Source organism: Ostrea edulis, chromosome 3 (assembly GCF_947568905.1).
Source record: "Ostrea edulis chromosome 3, xbOstEdul1.1, whole genome shotgun sequence".
Taxonomy (NCBI): domain Eukaryota; kingdom Metazoa; phylum Mollusca; class Bivalvia; order Ostreida; family Ostreidae; genus Ostrea; species Ostrea edulis.
This window is the reverse complement of record NC_079166.1, coordinates 5,514,641-5,532,115: the sequence shown is the minus strand read 5'-3', so window position 1 is coordinate 5,532,115 and position 17,475 is coordinate 5,514,641. Positions and strand designations below refer to the sequence as shown.

Below are 17,475 nucleotides of genomic sequence, written 5' to 3'. Positions count from 1 at the left end.
ACATAAAATAAACCATGCAACCACTAAGATCCAAAGAAATTCGAAATGTTAGACTGTTGTCGTGTAATTTTTGTCTGATCAATATGGAAATAAACTGATGACGTCATGACTATACATCAAGTGGCGTTGACATAGGCAAGGAATTTTTTAATGTGTGCCAAACAAATATCTACAAAATGTTGAATATTTCAAATATATGACATGGGGTATATGGAATGTATATGTGAAACGTGGATAATTAATTGATATGAATGCAAGGTGAAGATAACGAACAGTGATCAATCTCATAACTCCTACAAGCAATACAAAATAGATAGTTGGGCAAACACGGACCTCTGGACACACCAGAGGTGGGATCAGGTGCCTACACTGCATGAAAATTTGCATTTAATTCAAAATTATATTCCAGTTATTACCCAATTAAATGTCAAATTTAAACGTATAATACAGATTTAATACAACATTATACTTGATATTTAATTGGAATATCCTTAGGGATAAAATTTTTTGTAAACTCCGAAATTTAATGAAAATTATATTTCAATTTTATGTCAATTATATATCACATAAACAATCGTTTTATACTCCAAGTTTACGATTTTATGTGAAATTTCACGTATAATCCACTCATTTTATTTCAGTTTTTCATGACAATTATTCTGGTTATACTCCAAGTTTACGATTTTATGGGAAATTTCACGTATAATCCACTCATTTTATTTCAGTTTTCCATGACGATTAATCTGGTTATACTCCAAGTTTACGATTTTATTTGGAATTTCACGTATAATCCACTCATTTTATTTCAGTTTTTCATGACAATTAATCTGGTTATACTCCAAGTTTACGATTTTATGTGAAATTTCACGTATAATCCACTCATTTTATTTCAGTTTTTCATGACAATTATTCTGGTTATACTCCAGGTTTACGATTTTATGTGAAATTTCACGTATAATCCACTCATTTTATTTCAGTTTTCCATGACGATTAATCTGGTTATACTCCAAGTTTACGATTTTATGTGGAATTTCACGTATAGTCCACTCATTTTATTTCAGTTTTTCATTACAATTAATCTGGTTATACTCCCAAGTTTACCATTTTATGTGGAATTTCACGTATAATCCACTCATTTTATTTCATTTATACGAGGTGCTAAGGTAGCATTACATGTAATTTTACGTGAAGATCCAAATCTAGTCCATACCATGCAATAGCAATACATCTCAACAGAAATACACGGGGTTTCACATTCATTTGTACATTCCCTTAGTGTTTGTGAAATCCATGACCAATATATAAACCTAAAAATTGCTTTACAATTCAATGTACCTTCAGTTGGAAAACAACACAAATCTTAAAACACAATTGATATTTATGGTAGCCATATGACATGTAGCATTTTTATTTACAAAGTAACACATCCACACATATAAACAGGCATACACACACACATATATATATAAACATATATATCCAAATTGTTTTTTTTTTAAATCAGTGTCCGGTATAAAATATTAAAAGAAATAAAAATAAACAGTATACAAAGTTAAAATTTTAACGCAAGCGCTTTCATTTCATAATCTTCAGGCGTTATATTTTAAAATAGTTTTGAAAAATTTCAAATTTTCAATGAAGAAATAAAAAGTTTTACAAAACCTTTTCACACTAAAATGGCAGCTATTATTGCTTCAATGAGCAAACACCCATTCATGCCCCGGTTCAATCTGGGCCGGTTTCTGCCTTGCTGAGGGAATGTCACCTTTAATTCGCTTCATCATTTGTTTGCGCGAACGCTTCGACATAGACCTGTCATATTTGCAATCAAGATCATCCAATATTTTCACATATTCCTCTGATCTCCAATGAAGAGGTTTGGTTTTTAAAAAACTTTCATCGTCGGTGTTGTGCTCATCCTCTGATGACATATATGACAGCACCAGAGCATCACCGACACGTCTCTTCTTTGCCTCATCCCACCCAGTTTTTTTTTCCACCATGGACTTTCTCCACTGCAATTTCTGCAAACATAATTAGGAATATCTAAACAACATAATCAGGAATATCTGAACAACATAATCAGGATTATATATAAACAACATTGCCTTTTCATTTCTTAAGGTAGCTCACTACACTAAAGCTTATACTCTTTATGACACTACGTTGAAATAATTGTTTTGAAAATCATATTTTTATCCAAATTTGCATATTTTCTGCCTTTTTGGTATATATACTTATTATATATCATCATATCTTTTATGATTAAATCAATTCGTACTGATTTAAGAAAACATTCCTGGGTGTAATGAGCCACCTTAAACATGCATATCATTAAAGATTCTTGAAAATTCACAAGACTACTACTATGTAAATTCGTACCCTCTTCCTCCTGCTGTAGTGGAGCATTTTGGTTTTGTGCTGCTCCACTTTGCCTGTTTTTTCTTTATGTTCTCTCTGTGCCATTGATTCGAAATATCTGGCAATTGCAGCTACAAGAATAGAACATATACATTTATGTGTCTATATATCTATCTTAAAGGATTTATATACCAAAAACATTCTTGCTCCAATGGTGTCAGATCTATCAAGAGAATGTGAGGTCAATATAAAGCACAAGAATGATCAATGACACAATATTGATTGAGTTTTGGTCATTCTTGTACTTTATATTGCACACACATTTCTCAACATATTGCTCATTCAGAGTTTTAAATTTCTTTTTTCTTTCTTTTAAAGTTGCAGTTGTTCTTGTTTACTTTTTAACAATCATCCTTCAGAATGAAAAAGTGAAGATAACAAATGGTGATCCATCTCATAATAAGTCATTAAATTGTTTTAATTAAAAACAGGTCATGTACGTACAGAGCATCCCAGTTGATTTAAGTTAGGAAGGCAGTATGCTAATGCATTCAATAAATTAAATATAACTTACTTTGTAATAATCCTTCCTGGACTTCAGGATAGAGCCCTTTTACAAACTGCTTTATAGACTGTGTGGTGGCCTTGTTCACTTCAGAAGATGCTCTAAAATTGGAAAAACTAGATGAATCTTGCAATGTCTCAAAGGTATAATTTCAAGCTTATTAAACAAAGTTTTTGAAATAAAAAAAAATTCACTGGTCAAGTGGACCGCTGAGTTGATGGAATTTCCAGGTCTTAACAAACATTTACCAGTCAGTATGTGTTTGTTACTTGAATGAAAAACAACAAACAAACGAAATGAAACTTCAAAACACATTAATGTGTAAAGAGAATTCCGAACACAAAATGTGAAATTCAGATTCCTCCCGCGCACCCCCCCCCCCCCCCCCCCTAAGATACATATTTATAAAGGCTAAGCAGCAGTGTTTTGAAATGGTTAACATTAAAAAATTGTCATTTTATCAAGTTTTATTTTCATTATTCTGTTTAAAGAAAATGTGCCATTTTCCGATGTTGACATGTACCTCCATTTCTGTCTGATATCTTTAAAAGATGACAACAAACGCATTTTCTTTTGGTTATTTATCAAACTAAACTATATCTTAGTGGAATTTAATAGCTTTTTCATTTCAAACCATTATATGCTTTTAAGTCACAAGAGGGTGGAGCTCTACAAGTACCTGAATTGGAAAATTAATCAAATTGAATTAAAATTACATACTTTAGTTTATTGTCTTCAAGCTTAGTTTGCCATCTGACAGCACCATCCTCGTCCACAAGCTGTTTGTATGCATCATGAACAGCTGTCTACATAATAAAGAATATTATAATATACAGTGAGGAATAGTTTGGTGTTTCTGAATCATGAGACAAAACAACAAATTGTTTAGCATATTGAAGATGCTGACAAATCAGTCAATAATGAGGATATAAATTGCTTCCTGGTAGATTACTAGCACAGTAATCTGAGGATTTTGAGTTGAATTTCCAAGTTGAGATTTCACCTTTCTGCACCATTTGACCTAATTCTGTGATATCATTCAAGTCCTACCAAAACTCAGTTTTCAAGGGGGTAATAAGGAAATAATGCATGGAAAAAGAACAACTTTGAAGTAGTTGATAATGAATTTACCCTTTTCTGATGGCTAAATTATCATGGAATTACAAAAATTCATAATTAACACAGTTATTGTATGAATTCATAATACATACTCTAATTTTTGGAGGAACATAAAGTTTCTGTTGTTCCTCTCTCCTAGTTCCTGTTTTATTGACTGCAAGTTCTTCCCTCATCGATTTTAAGTCATCTTGAAGTTGTCCATTTTCTTATCCAGTTTGATTAAATACTGCATAATAGCCTATAATAATAATAAAAAAGAATTCAAAGAATATGCACATTATTGTACGGATAGAATTCCCTCATTCACTATATAAAACCTTTCTATGGACTTTGTCCTTGAAATATTTGTAAACAAACAAGGTTCAGTCTCATTTTGTACTAGGCATTGCAATTGGTGTACTTTTATTCTGAAAACAAAGTATGTTAAGTCATCCTGAACAAAAAGTATAAAGGACAGTTCATTTACCAGATGAAGGTAATTACAGTTCACTATTAATATGCAACAGAATGGGAGAAATGCAACAGACCAGGCCGGTATTTAAACCTAGACCCTCTGTATCTCTAGTCAGATGCTCTACCAATTGGGGTGTCTAGCCATCAGCAATCGAACCCCGGTCTGACCACCTCACATAATAACATATATTGTTATGATTCCAGTTAAATAGAATGTTGGTTCCCCTTGTATTACATGCATGTTATTATTTATCAAAATCTTGTTCAAAAGGATGTTTGTAATTAAGAAGTGATTTAATTTACCTAGAGCATCACTTACTCTCATTGACTGAGAGTTCTACACTAATCAAATGTTTCCTAAAATTCCTAACAATTAAATGAATTGTATAATATTAACAGAATATTTAGTTTTTCACAATCTGGATGGGGAAAAAGTGGATTATTTTCTAATTCATATTTCAACATACCTCTTCACCTGGGGAGAGTTTTGATTTTTGTCCAGTCTGATATGATGTATCCATCTCAAAGGACGACATTCTTGGAAGCTGGAGGATATAATTAAATATGAATCACTTAGTATGCAATGCATATCAAAAATCCTGAAATTTGCAAATCCAGGCTAAAGAGGGGGGATACATCTCCCTCCAATAGAAACCTAGCAACATAAAGGCAAAAGTATTTAAGGTAGCTCCAAAAAGTTAATATTTTCTATAATTTATCAATAAATTATCTATTTCTAAAAAAAGTGTTGTCAGGGCCAATAACTCCTGTGCTAATATCTATTGACTTCCCTGATCCACAATGTATTTATATCAATTTAAGTATATTTATAAAGAAGGTTTTTCTAAACTATTGACAGTATAATTTTGTCATTTATACAGTTTTCATGTATTTTTATGATGCTGTTTAATGAAAATGTAATATTTTCTGGTTTTGATATGTATACATGTATACATGTACATGTAATTAAACAGTTAACTGAATGCACCATATATTAGTGGAAATTAATACAATTTTTCCAGAGAAGGGTGGAGCTTGGCTGCTACCTTAAACAGTTACAGGTAATATTGATGCCAAATTATAAAATTGTGTAGGTACATTGTATGTACAATAACGTTGAATATTTTCATTCTAATTCTTTAAAAACTTAGGAGGATTATTACCCGTTACTGGACCACTCTTCCCACTATAATATTTTTAGGGGCCGACTTTAACATTATGTAAGATTATTGGTCTGGCGCTTCTCTTCATGCCCCCCCCCCCCCCCCCATTGAGCGAGAGGAAATATTGATAAACATTACATAGATCTAAGTACATGTATTTACCGAACTGCTAGGTCTGTGTCTGGTGGAGTTTTTTGGTGTTGAGGTGAAAACACAAGATGAGGATTTCTTCTTGGAGTGTTTGTTCTTTATATTGGAGTGTCTGGAGCTCTTCGAGGTACTTGGTACGTCTGAATCATTTAGGGAAGAGTCGTCACTGTACTCTTCATCTGGATGGTAACTTTCCTCCGAGTCAACTAGGGAGGCATTTTCATAATCGGAAAACATCGTGGTAATACTTTGAGATTCTGAGAGCTCTGGCAGCGCGGGATGAAAAGAATAGTATAGTCCGCCAATTTTATAATGTGATGATATTTTCGCATCTGTACTTGGCTTATATCAAGTCATTAAAAATGTAATTTTAAATACAAAGATGCCGAAATATTAAACTGTATATATATTAATATATATCTATTTATTTCCCTTTTGATTATTTTGTTTTAAATGATTTACGAAAATGTTTAGCATCACATTTCATCCAATCAGCAGCAGCAATTTTGGCGGCTGTAACATTACACCTCTCGCCACACTGAATGGTAGACCTACACACGTGTGAATAAAGAAGTTAGAAGATAGTTTGATTATTAGAATAACAGGTAAGCCTATCGAACATTGTTTAAAAATTTACATGATGTCATTTTTACTATATCTTTAGTTACGATACTAGGCCTAAACACTAGATGCATGTACAATCGTCTGACTATGCGCACAGCAGGGGTGGATCTATTTAGAGGAGTTGCTACCTTCAAACATTGTGAACAAAAGATCCTAATTTTAATTGTTGTCGTTTTGGGGGTCTTCAACCCCAACCCCCGCCGATGGGGAAGCGAAAAGATAAACATTTTGTTGACCCCCCCCCCCCCCCTTCGAAAATTTCTGGATCCGCCGCTGCGCAAGTTATGTACTGCAAGGAGCACAGGAATTCGAATTTTATCGATAAAGTCAATATAAAACATAACGCATAGCCCATGGCTTGGTCAATCGAGTGAATTTTATTTAATTTATTGATAAAATTTCGAATTTCTATGGTAGGAGAGACATGCTCTATCAAGACTACCATATTTGAAGAAATGTATGAAACAAACGCACATGTGTTTAGTTTAAGTTACCTGTAGTTTTTTGCATAATTCAAATTACTGATAAAAAAAAACTGCGTTACATATGTCTAATTAGAGTCGCTTTATAAATAATAATAATGAAAATCATAGATTTCCATCCATGCCCAAGTATGGCAAATTTTTACCAAAAGCTAGTAGATAAATTCATTAAATTTTTAATTATTTTTTTGTTTACCTTATTTCAATTTAATTTGCAAATATTTTAAAGGCTTTGAAATAGCTTAAATACACAACTTGTAAGTTGTCCTTATAAGAACCTTTCATAAGTAATGGCATAAAGGTTGTTTTTGATGGCAGTGGAAACAAAATTAATCTAAACCAGTACTCGTTCGAGATCGCACAACACATGCAACCTGTTCGATTGGGTTCGGCATTCCTAATATTACTAAGATGACAAACAGTAAACATGAAGGTTGGAAGTTTTACGTGAATGTTGTACATTCATTATGTACAACATTTGTAAGTGTTGATAATTCCTAATATTATGTGTTGATATTATATCATAGATACATCAGGAAAATTGACATCACATGTTTGTGTGTGTAAATAGTCATCCAAAATGATATGTTTTCCGATTGCCTTTTCTTATGATATTTTTAACCCTGATTGTGATTTTGTGTACTTTGTACAAATAAACCAAAGGAATTATGTGATGTTGGTAGCAGAGACCATTTGTTAGGGTGTACTTTGGCTGTTTATATGCATATGAGAAACGTGGATTAGAGCATAGACGGATCCAGGAATTTGTAAAGGGGGGGGGGGGTCTACAAGTGTTGGAATTTGTAGTAGACAAGATTGAGATTTGTCCTGGGCCCTGTAAATCTATAGTAAGGTGCTCTATATACTTAGCCATGTACTACTTGCTTCCACGGTTCTTGTCGATCTAATTGCCATACTCGTAACTGACTGCAATTAATAAGTGTCCACCTTAGACTTTCCATTCAGTGATATCTTATGTGAATATCTTCTTGTTCTGCAAAGGGGGTCTTCTTGTTCTGGAAAGGGGGGGGGGGGTCCTAGACCCCCTGAATCCCTTGTTGAGGATATTATTAATGGCTGAAAATAATTAATTGTTCCATATTTCAGGTTAAAAAATTTGCTGTACAGAAGTTGGTCATTTAACATCAAAAGAATATCTGGTGGTAAGAAATTCATCTAATTACTATACAATCAATTTTTACTAGATTGCTGTAGATTATATTTAATTAGAAGAATTAGCTCACCTGAGCCAAACTTGCAAGGTTTAATAAAGCATTTCTAGTCTCCACGAAAAACTTTGTGAAGCACAGGCCCTTCGGGCTTCCCAGTATAATAATTTTGCAAGCCCGAACAATATTTTAAAGGCCCAAATGTTTTTTTCTAATTTGACCACTTGTCATTTGCCAGGTGCAGCATGCTGATTCTACACTATAGATACATGCATGTTCAACTGTAGGAAAATACATATCAAGATGATCATAGTTAGAGAACAACTGACACTAAAAGGATTATCTTAATTTATTTTTCAACATATTAATCTCGTAGATACATCAGCAGCTCATGTTCTACTTTTTTGTATACACCACGTACAAAACATTTTGTTTTCTCCAGAATCAAATCTTAGCCAAGGCCTACCCTTGGTCCAATGCAGCATGGTTGATCGTTTTACGATGCAAAATGTGACTGCTAGTCGTGACCAAGTTGGAGTCGATCTCGCGCTTTATTTGTCATATATACAGAACATATATAAGAAAACATTTACAGGCCCGCTGGACTCCTGGGTTATATATTTTTAGAATCCCGATTTTACGGGCATCGGGCCCAGTCTATGCGAAAGTTTTTTGGACCACATAGGACATTCGGTCCTGTGTAATCAATGAACACACCGGACCAAACCAAATTTTGTCAGACCGAAAAACCTAATGTAAAAAAGTGAAACACGTGAAAATGTAACACCAAGGAAATCTTAATTTATTATACTAGTAATACTATACCAGGGATCCCTCCCGCATAATACTTTAGACGGTCCATGGGGTTTAATCACATTCATTTATGTATTTTGATTTGTGTGATATTTTTTACTCATAACAAACATTTAAATGACTCTGCTTCAAAATAATAAAGCTCAAAACCGGACACTGAGACATCGGACATTCTGGTCCGGTGTAAAAAATGATGCATCGGACCTTAGGCACTGCACATCGGTCAGGTCTGACGGTCCGATGTCTTTTGCATAGACTGCGGGCCACTGGTTAACGTCGAAGACTGAATTTTCTATTAGTTGAGAATTTGTCGGCAGTCGCTGTTGTAAACTTTTCATTTATAAGATGGCATGCATAAACATTGCTTCCTTGATTTCAAGTTGAAGGAAAAAATTATGAGGGAATATGAGTACTCATGTTATTTCATTATTGTAGATAAAATGGGAAGACATTCTTTAATAAGTAAGAGAAAGAAGAGGCAAGAAAACAGAAGAAGAAACAGAATGCAAAAGGCAAGGCTCCGGCAGTTAAATGAGAGTTCAGAGGCATTTAAAGATTTCAATCAAGAAAACAGTAAATATTTTACATGAATTTGCAATAAAAGATGCTAGACTTAGTACAGTGTACATGTACATATAATCACAGTATGTGGACAAGTAATACCATGTATGATTGCTTGTTCCTGATAAATTAATGTTGACCTTATTTGTCATGTACAATGTATATAAAACTACTGGGTTTTTTATGATTTGAAATTAATTTCAATATTTTACCAAAATTAAGCTTACATTTCTATTTACAGGCAGGCTATGGAAGTAAATTGAATATCTTTATAGCTTCATGATAGAGAAATTAATGCAAATTTTGTATTAGCTGAAATGAGTTGAAGGCGAATTTGGCTTTTCTGATCTGTGCATCTCATCTGTCTGTTCTCATGGATTATTTTTTTAGGTTTTATACATTTTTCCTAAAACTTAACAGTTTGGCTAGTTATAATCCAAATTGTTTTAAAAAGGATTCTGATGCCCTGTCAGAGGGAGATAATTTTTAAAAAAAAATCTAAGATATTATTTGATAATATTTTTTTTAATTCAAACAATATTTTGTTCACTAACAGGGCGTCAGTGGCTGAGTGGTTAGAGCATCACGCTCTCACCTCTGGTCATCGGGTTCGAATCCTGCTCACATCGGTTAGTGAGAAAGTTTACCTAAGTTTAAAGATAGGGTGAAACAACCTATTTTTTCAAAACTACAGCACCACTGCACCAGACATTTCCCCAAAAGAGAAAAAAAAAGATCTTTATACAAAATGTCTGTACAGGCCTAGGAATGGGGCAACAGGAGGGGTTTAAATTTTTTTATAAAAGTATATATAATGGGGTGGGGGGGGGGGGGGGTACTGGACAATTTTTATATCTTCTTGTGAAGTGCTGATGATATTGATGTCAGCATATCAGAAGAGTTGCATATGTGAGCCAAACATATTGGCTCATGGGTCTTTCATTTATTCTAAATAGAGGTATTTTGATCATATAAGATCTAATCTGTCAATTGTTATGATTGTTAGATTTTAATTGTATATTAATTTATTAAACATCATTTAATTTTTCAGTAGAGAAAGTTGAACAAGAGGAGGAAACTTTATTAGGGAAAGTGGAGGAGGCAGAAAGGGAAGTAAATGTGCAGTGTAGGGAGGATGGCATATTTATAGATGACACCTGTATAGAGAAAAGAAACACCTACAAGACAGCAAAGGAGTTATTTGGGAATGGAGACAGGGAAACAGTTAAATTGTGCAAGATGTTGGATGATGAAAGAGACAAAAGGGAGAAGCTCTTAAAATTTACCAACTATTGTATTCATTTAGTTAAGAGTAGAAAAAAATGCAAATTTTGTTGAAAATTTTGACTATATTATTTTCAATGTTTTTACATTAGGTACGTGTATGAGTGAACATATCAAAATTCTTGAGTTCTTAGCACTATATCCTTTCACTTTGCTTTTCGTAATTTTTTTTTTTTTTTAGTTTTTTAAGAGAAACAAAACAAAAAAAATTGGCTGTGTTGATACATGTACTCCAGTTATTAGTATTGTTTTGGGGGGGGGGGGGGGGTTATTAATTTTTTTCCTGTTGAAATCATATTTTATTTTTTTTGGAAAAGTTTATTTTGATAAGCAATTAAACATGTCGGGGAAACAAAAACTCTCATTTTCCCATCAAGCTCAGCGGAAAAAAATGTCGAGAAAAGAATGTCCAGGATGTAAACAATCATTTACTTCTAGATATTTCCAACAGCACAGAGAAAGAAACTTCTGTAATAATCAATGGATTTGTTCCAAATCTAGATCTGTCTTTGAAAATATTGAATTTTCATCTCATGAGGTCATTGAGGAATTATCTGATAGTTCATCAGATGAAAATGTATCTTCTCATAGATTACATGATGTTTTTCAATCCTATTTATGAAAAAAAAAATATGAAAAAAATTGTGACACAGACTCTGAAAGTGAAGATGAGGTTTGGAATAGCACAAGTTTAGAGGATATAGATTTAGACCTTCAGATGGAGGAGTTTTGTGGAGAAAATGGAATTAATGATGGAACTGTTCCAAACCCAAACATGAAGCTTGGGACACTTTTGATGTGGTTATGTATATTTATATGTACTTGGCAATCCATTTTCATGCTGCCAGACTCTGTTATAAACAGCCTTCTCTCATTTTTGCATACATTTTTTTGTCAAATAGGAAGAGAATCTATAGCATTTTCAAGTTTAGCCGCCATCTTTCCAGGTTCAGTTTATTTGTTGTGGAAAAAAGTAGGCTTGAAAAGAGACAATTTCACAAAGTATGTTGTGTGCAGAAAATGCTTTTCGATTTACAAGTATAGTGAATGTTTATTGACTTTAGAGGGTCAAATTGTTTCAGCAAAATGTCCTTTTGTGGAATATCCTAACCATTCACAACCAGCAAGGCGAAAACCATGTGGGGAGCTATTGTTGAAATCTGTAACACTTTTAGATGGTACAAGAAAACTTTATCCTTTTAAATCATATTGTTATAAACCTATTCGTGAATCTTTGCAAGATTTGATTAAGAGGCCAAGGTTTGAAGACCTCTGTGACCATTGGCGATCAAGGAAAAAGTCACCCGGGTTTCTAACAGATATTTATGATGGGAATGTCTGGAAAGAGTTTCAAAGTACAGAAAAAATAATTTTTTATGCCATCGAAATAATTATGGTTTAATGTTGAATTTAGATTGGTTTCAGCCGTTTAAGCACGTTAAATATTCTGTTGGTGTATTATATGCAGTTATTTTGAATTTGCCTAGAAGTGAACGGTTTAGATTGAAGAATGTATTGCTAATAGGTGTTATTCCAGATTTAAAACATGAACCTTCTGTAAATAGTTTCATAACACCTCTTGTTAATGAACTTAAAGTAGCATGGTCGCAGGGATTTCAGTTGGCTTCATATAAGAGTCTTCATGTAAAAAAGAATTTTAAAGTTACGCTTATGTGTGTTGGATGTGACATTCCAGCAACACGTAAATTGTGTGGGTTTTTGGGTCATTCTGCAACATTAGGTTGCTCAAAATGTTTCAAAAAATGTCCAGGTGGTGTAGGCAAAAAAGACTATTCAGGTTTTGATGTTGATAATTGGCCAGCAAGAACATTGAATGATTATAATTTATCTATGAAAGTTGTAAGAAAAGCCAAAACTCAAACAGAGAAAGAAAAACTTGAAGCTTCTCATGGAGTTAAATATTCAGTATTGAGTGAAATTGATTATTTTGACCCAATAAGAATGTCCATTGTTGATCCAATGCATAATTTATTTCAAGGGACTGCTAAAAAGATGATGAAATTATGGCTTCATTTAAAGGTTTTGCATTTAGATCAATTAAGTTTGATTCAGCAAAAAGTTGATTCAGTTGATGCAGCAAGCAACATAGGGGCTATTCCTAGAAAAATTGCATCCTCGTTTGGAGGATTTACCGCTGAGCAATGGAAAAATTGGACAATTTTTTTCTCAATTTTTGCACTAGTAGATATTTTACCTAAAACAGATTTGGAGGTATGGCGAAATTTTGTTTTAGCTTGCAGAACTCTAACCTCTAAATTTATTTCAAATGTAGAAATAGCTAGATTTGATAGGTATGTTATTGAGTTTTGTAAAGGTGTAGAAAGAGTTTATGGTGTTTCAAGTATAACACCAAATATGCATATGCATTGTCATTTATCACAGTGTGTGCTTGATTATGGTCCCATTTACTCATTTTGGCTTTTTAGTTTTGAAAGATATAATGGTCATTTGGGAAGTATGCCAAACAATAGCAGATCTATAGAAATGCAGCTTATGAGAGGTTTTTTAAGAGATTCTTTTGTACATTCTTTGCAATTCCTTGGTTTATATTTTGACAAATTTAAGAAACATTTTCCAAATGTGACAGAATTATGTTCTGACAGAATTCATTCTGATTCAGATATTTTGAAAATTTTGTATATGTCGAAAAGAAGTGCCCATATTGTTGGACAGGATTGGCAAATTTGTTCTGCTTTTTCATGTCAGAAGACATCATGTCATGTAATGTGTTCAGCAAACTTTGATATGTTACAGAAAACATACAGACATATTTATCCAGATCTTCATGAACATATTGAATGCATTCCAAAGTCCTTCAGAAAATGTTCCTTCATATCTCTTGGTGGAGAAGTTTATGGTTCTGTTCAATCTCGTCACAAGCGTTCCTCATTTGTCATGGCTTACTGGCATTCCAACGATGGAAATATCATTGAAGAAGTTGGAACAGGCGACCTTCATCCTGGAGTGATTCAATATTTTCTTCAACACAACCTTATCGTTGGAAATGAAAGCCGTGTTCACTTATTTGCAAAAGTGTTTTGGCTTGTGCCACTCCCGAATGTGTATAAATATCACTGTGGGAAGCCTGTTGAGTTGTGGAGACAGAATGTTTATGAAACTTTTGGGCCTTCTGCTTTCATTCCAGTTCAGAGAATCAGTTGTAAATACATATGTGCTGATGGTATGCTTTTTAACAAGAATGTATCTTACATCTGTCCTGTTATTAAAGGGGTTAATGTATGAACAAAATGCAAGGTTGATGTATTTTACTGTATCGATAGATTGAGGTATTTCAAAACAATGTTTTATGTGATATATTGGTAAGCAAAATCGGAATATTTTTGTCTTTAGCCAGTTGGTATGAGCCATCTTGGAAGGATGCACGTCCTGTGCCAGTTGGCATCAGCCATCTTGGAAGGATGCACGTCCTGTGCCAGTTGGCATCAGCCATATTGGAAGGATGCACGTCCTGTGCCAGTTGGCATCAGCCATCTTGGAAGGATGCACGTCCTGTGCCAGTTGACATCAGCCATCTTGGAAGGATGCACGTCCTGTGCCAGTTGGCATCAGCCATCTTGGAAGGATGCACGTCCTGTGCCAGTTGGCATCAGCCATCTTGGAACAGGATATGTGGCTAATTTCATGTATTCATGTAATGTTTGTGAAAACCTTTAATGTACTTTAATACCTGTGTTTCCTAACATTTGAATTGTTGGACATACATGTACCATGGCTATTTCGGTGATATGAAGACGTATATAGAAATGTTTTCCCAAAATGTTGAAGGGGAGGTCATATTTTTGATTATTTATGCTTAAAAGAGACGTATGCAATAAACGAAAATAAAACCTGTTTTTCTTTTGTTTGAATGAAAAAAAAAAACAATTGGTTGAAGAAATATATTCCTTTCTTGGATTATAGGTCCTCAGTACCCCTTGACTGTAAGAGGCGACTAAATGGGGCGGTCCTTCAGATAAGACAGCCATAACAGGGGGCGTGTCACAGCAGGGGTGGCACGTTGAAAGATCCCCTCCCTGTTCAAAACTAAACTGAGAGCATATACCTAAATTTTGCACCGTTTCATCGGCAATGGTGGTCTCCATATGAGTAAAAAGTTCTCGAGAGGGACGTAAAAAAAAAAGACAACCATGCAGGACTGGTTTCACACTGAAGCGGATGTGAACATTTAGTATAAAAGGTCAAACTTGTATCATTTGCTGAGTAGTGGCAGATTTAAAAGGAGCATGGTAATACGGAAGTTCCGAGTTCCCCAAGAGTTATTTCCCTTTGTCGAACTCTTCCGTAAATTATGACGTAAAATATGACAGTGGGTACATTTGGTAATTACTATCGTTGTATTATTTTTTAAAAGATGATATCCAGAGTTTCTGAGACCATCCTATCTCAGGGAAAAGGCAACTTTAGTGAGTTTATGAGTATTGGATAACAAAATGGCTCTAACAAATATTGTTAATTGCCATCTTTCTTTGATAAAAGCGTCACTCATGTAGAAGAGGAAACGAATAATGATTCAATAGCCAATTTGATGATCTTATTCAAACAAATTATGCTTGATATGGCCAGAATATGCATACCAGTGATTGATATAAACAAAAGTTACGCTTCTATTACATTAATCGTACGTAATCGTTATGTACAATGCCAGTCTACGATATAATGTATACATTGTGTACCCACCATACGTCATAAAATGCGAACGAGTTCGACAAAGGGAAATAACCTTTGGGTAACTCGGAACTTGCGTATTGCACCCCCTCTCTCTTTGGTGTATCATTTTAATATTTAAAAATAAGTCATTTTGGGCTCTTCACCCATACCTTTCTGAATGGTCAACAACTCGACATTCAAACCTGGGTTGCACCCCCTTTTGAAAATCTACGAAATAATATCAGTTGTCGAACTTTTATGAGGTGATAAAAAGTTTGTGCTCTAATATTTTTCTATGCTTTGGTTTGGTTTGGTTCAGAGCATAGACATCTCAACGTTGCATTGTCAGTGTACAAGCAATTTGTCGTATGACGTTCGTTTTACCGGAAACTTAATTATATTTGCAGTTTAATGGCGTTTATTTTATTTTTATATCTGAAGTAAAGTTGAGATTTAATTTCTGTGATACTTCCAAGTATAATTCAACATTAAATCTGAATTAAACGTGAAAGTTGATGTAAAGTGTAGATTTAATGAAATTTAATTTTATTAAAGGTCGCTTTTCATGCAGTGCTAGGAGGAGTAAGCATCTCATGTTGACCGGTCACACCCGCCGTGAGCCCCATATCCTGATCAGGTAAACCGAGTTATCCGCAGTCAAATCAGTGTGCCAAGAACGGCTTAATGTATGTTGATATCATTCATTGACAAGTTTGTTTAACGGGGAAAACATTCATTTAGCAGGTCGATCCGATTTTCCTCTGTCAAACACTGAAATAAAACTGCAAAAGTAGCACACTACGCCGCATACTTTTAGAGAATTTTTATACATCGTATGAACCGTCATAAATTAATGTACGCGGAAATTACTGATATAACCGTCTGTTAAGAGAACTTTTAAAGAGTACCGCATGGCATCAGTGCAAAATGTAAAACATGGGCTAAATGGTTTCGTGTTTAAATGTTTAATGATTATTTCTTATTGAAAGTGATAGGATTATATCAGTAATTATGATATATAATGGGTGTTTTACCGTCATTATCACCAGTTACACCAATATTTAAATCCGGGGTAGTGTGCCACTTTTTCCATTTTCTAATATGTTGTACGGTGTGACCGTTGAGACGAACGAAGCCCATTAACATCTTGCAACACGACTTTTATCCGCCTCTTCATTTAACGCGGGAAATATAACGCTCTTGATGTAAACAGTTACAAATTGTGAAGTCATATTAGCTGCAATGTTTTTTTTCTTCTTCTCTCAAACCAAGCAAAAACAAAATGTTTGAAGATATGAGAAAGCTTGTCTGGAATTCAATAACGTTTATGGTACTTTCTAAACAATCTAATTATTTTAATTACGGATTTGTCAATGAAGTATACCGCAGTGACGGCGACATTTTTTTGGAAGCATTATGGGTGATACTCATCTTTTTTTCAGCTGATGAAGAGCAAATCACGTGACTCATATGTGTAATCATTGGAGCGAGCTCGTCGCGTCGCTTCGTGACGCGAGCTTCGCATGCTATTAAGGTACATCCGCAGTCTAATTATAACAGTCATGCAATGACGTCATACGGAAGCGCATGTATGTCATCTCTGTTTTTGCGGTCTCATCCGACAAGCAAGGGATACTTTTTATGGTTTTGTAATTAATATATGCATGATAATGCACTATATGACTCTTCGTTAATGTGATATAGAGGTGTTTTAGTTTCAGAGAGTGATGTCATCTGGTTTCTTTGTCTTGGTAATTTTCTTCATGGGAGTGGAAAAGGTCAAGATTAGAGTCAAGGGCACTATACTGGATTACGAGGTTAGATTTATTTGTGCAATACTTAACAATACAATTGTATATTTAAAGCTTTCAACACTTCATAATACCCCAGTTCTGAAAATATTTTAAGTAAGTGACCTCAAAATTGCTTCTCACTTACAGGTTCACATGATGAAAAATGCAGTTTCCGCAAGGCTGAAACACTGCGGAAACTTAGGTATACATAAGGTTTCTGCCAAGTTTCCGCTTGGAAACTTCAAGTTT

At 34.1% G+C, this 17,475-nt stretch overlaps 2 protein-coding genes across 5 annotated transcripts; one reads left to right on the top strand and one right to left on the bottom strand.

Moving 5' to 3' along the window:
• Window positions 1-1,684: 1,684 nt before the first annotated feature.
• Window positions 1,685-4,823, bottom strand: LOC125666972 (uncharacterized). The gene is made up of 6 exons (XM_056158992.1): window positions 4,802-4,823; window positions 4,138-4,250; window positions 3,647-3,732; window positions 2,936-3,027; window positions 2,383-2,492; window positions 1,685-2,024 (listed from the first exon to the last, which is right to left on the bottom strand). Exons 1-6 carry the CDS (start codon window positions 4,821-4,823, stop codon window positions 1,695-1,697), a joined length of 753 nt encoding a protein of 250 aa, XP_056014967.1. The 3' UTR covers window positions 1,685-1,694.
• A 1,441-nt stretch (window positions 4,824-6,264) lies between these two features.
• On the top strand, window positions 6,265-14,619 carry LOC125660837 (uncharacterized). 4 transcript variants are annotated; one of them, XM_056159812.1, is made up of 4 exons: window positions 7,282-7,397; window positions 8,025-8,080; window positions 9,335-9,472; window positions 10,512-14,619. In XM_056159812.1, the coding sequence occupies exons 1-4, from the start codon at window positions 7,369-7,371 to the stop codon at window positions 10,796-10,798; spliced, it is 510 nt and encodes a 169-aa protein (XP_056015787.1). In that variant the 5' UTR covers window positions 7,282-7,368; the 3' UTR covers window positions 10,799-14,619. The 4 variants fall into 4 exon arrangements, with proteins under 4 accessions (XP_056015786.1, XP_056015787.1, XP_056015784.1 ...); XM_056159809.1 differs by having other exon boundaries at window positions 7,313-7,397; XM_056159811.1 differs by lacking the exons at window positions 7,282-7,397; window positions 8,025-8,080 and adding an exon at window positions 6,265-6,416.
• Window positions 14,620-17,475: the final 2,856 nt, after the last annotated feature.

What these genes read in the sequence shown, in the direction of transcription:
- LOC125666972 (XM_056158992.1), bottom strand. Translation starts at nt 4,823, where the DNA reads ATGAGAGTAAGTGATGCTCTAG. An exon ending in CCAGGAAGGATTATTACAAA is followed by an intron (nt 2,493 to 2,935) that starts GTAAGTTATATT and finishes CTATTCTTGTAG; the next exon opens with CTGCAATTGCCAGATATTTC. An exon ending in ACTACAGCAGGAGGAAGAGG is followed by an intron (nt 2,025 to 2,382) that starts GTACGAATTTAC and finishes TTATGTTTGCAG; the next exon opens with AAATTGCAGTGGAGAAAGTC.
- LOC125660837 (XM_056159811.1), top strand. Translation starts at nt 12,146, where the DNA reads ATGTTGAATTTAGATTGGTTTCAGCCGTTTAAGCACGTTAAATATTCT.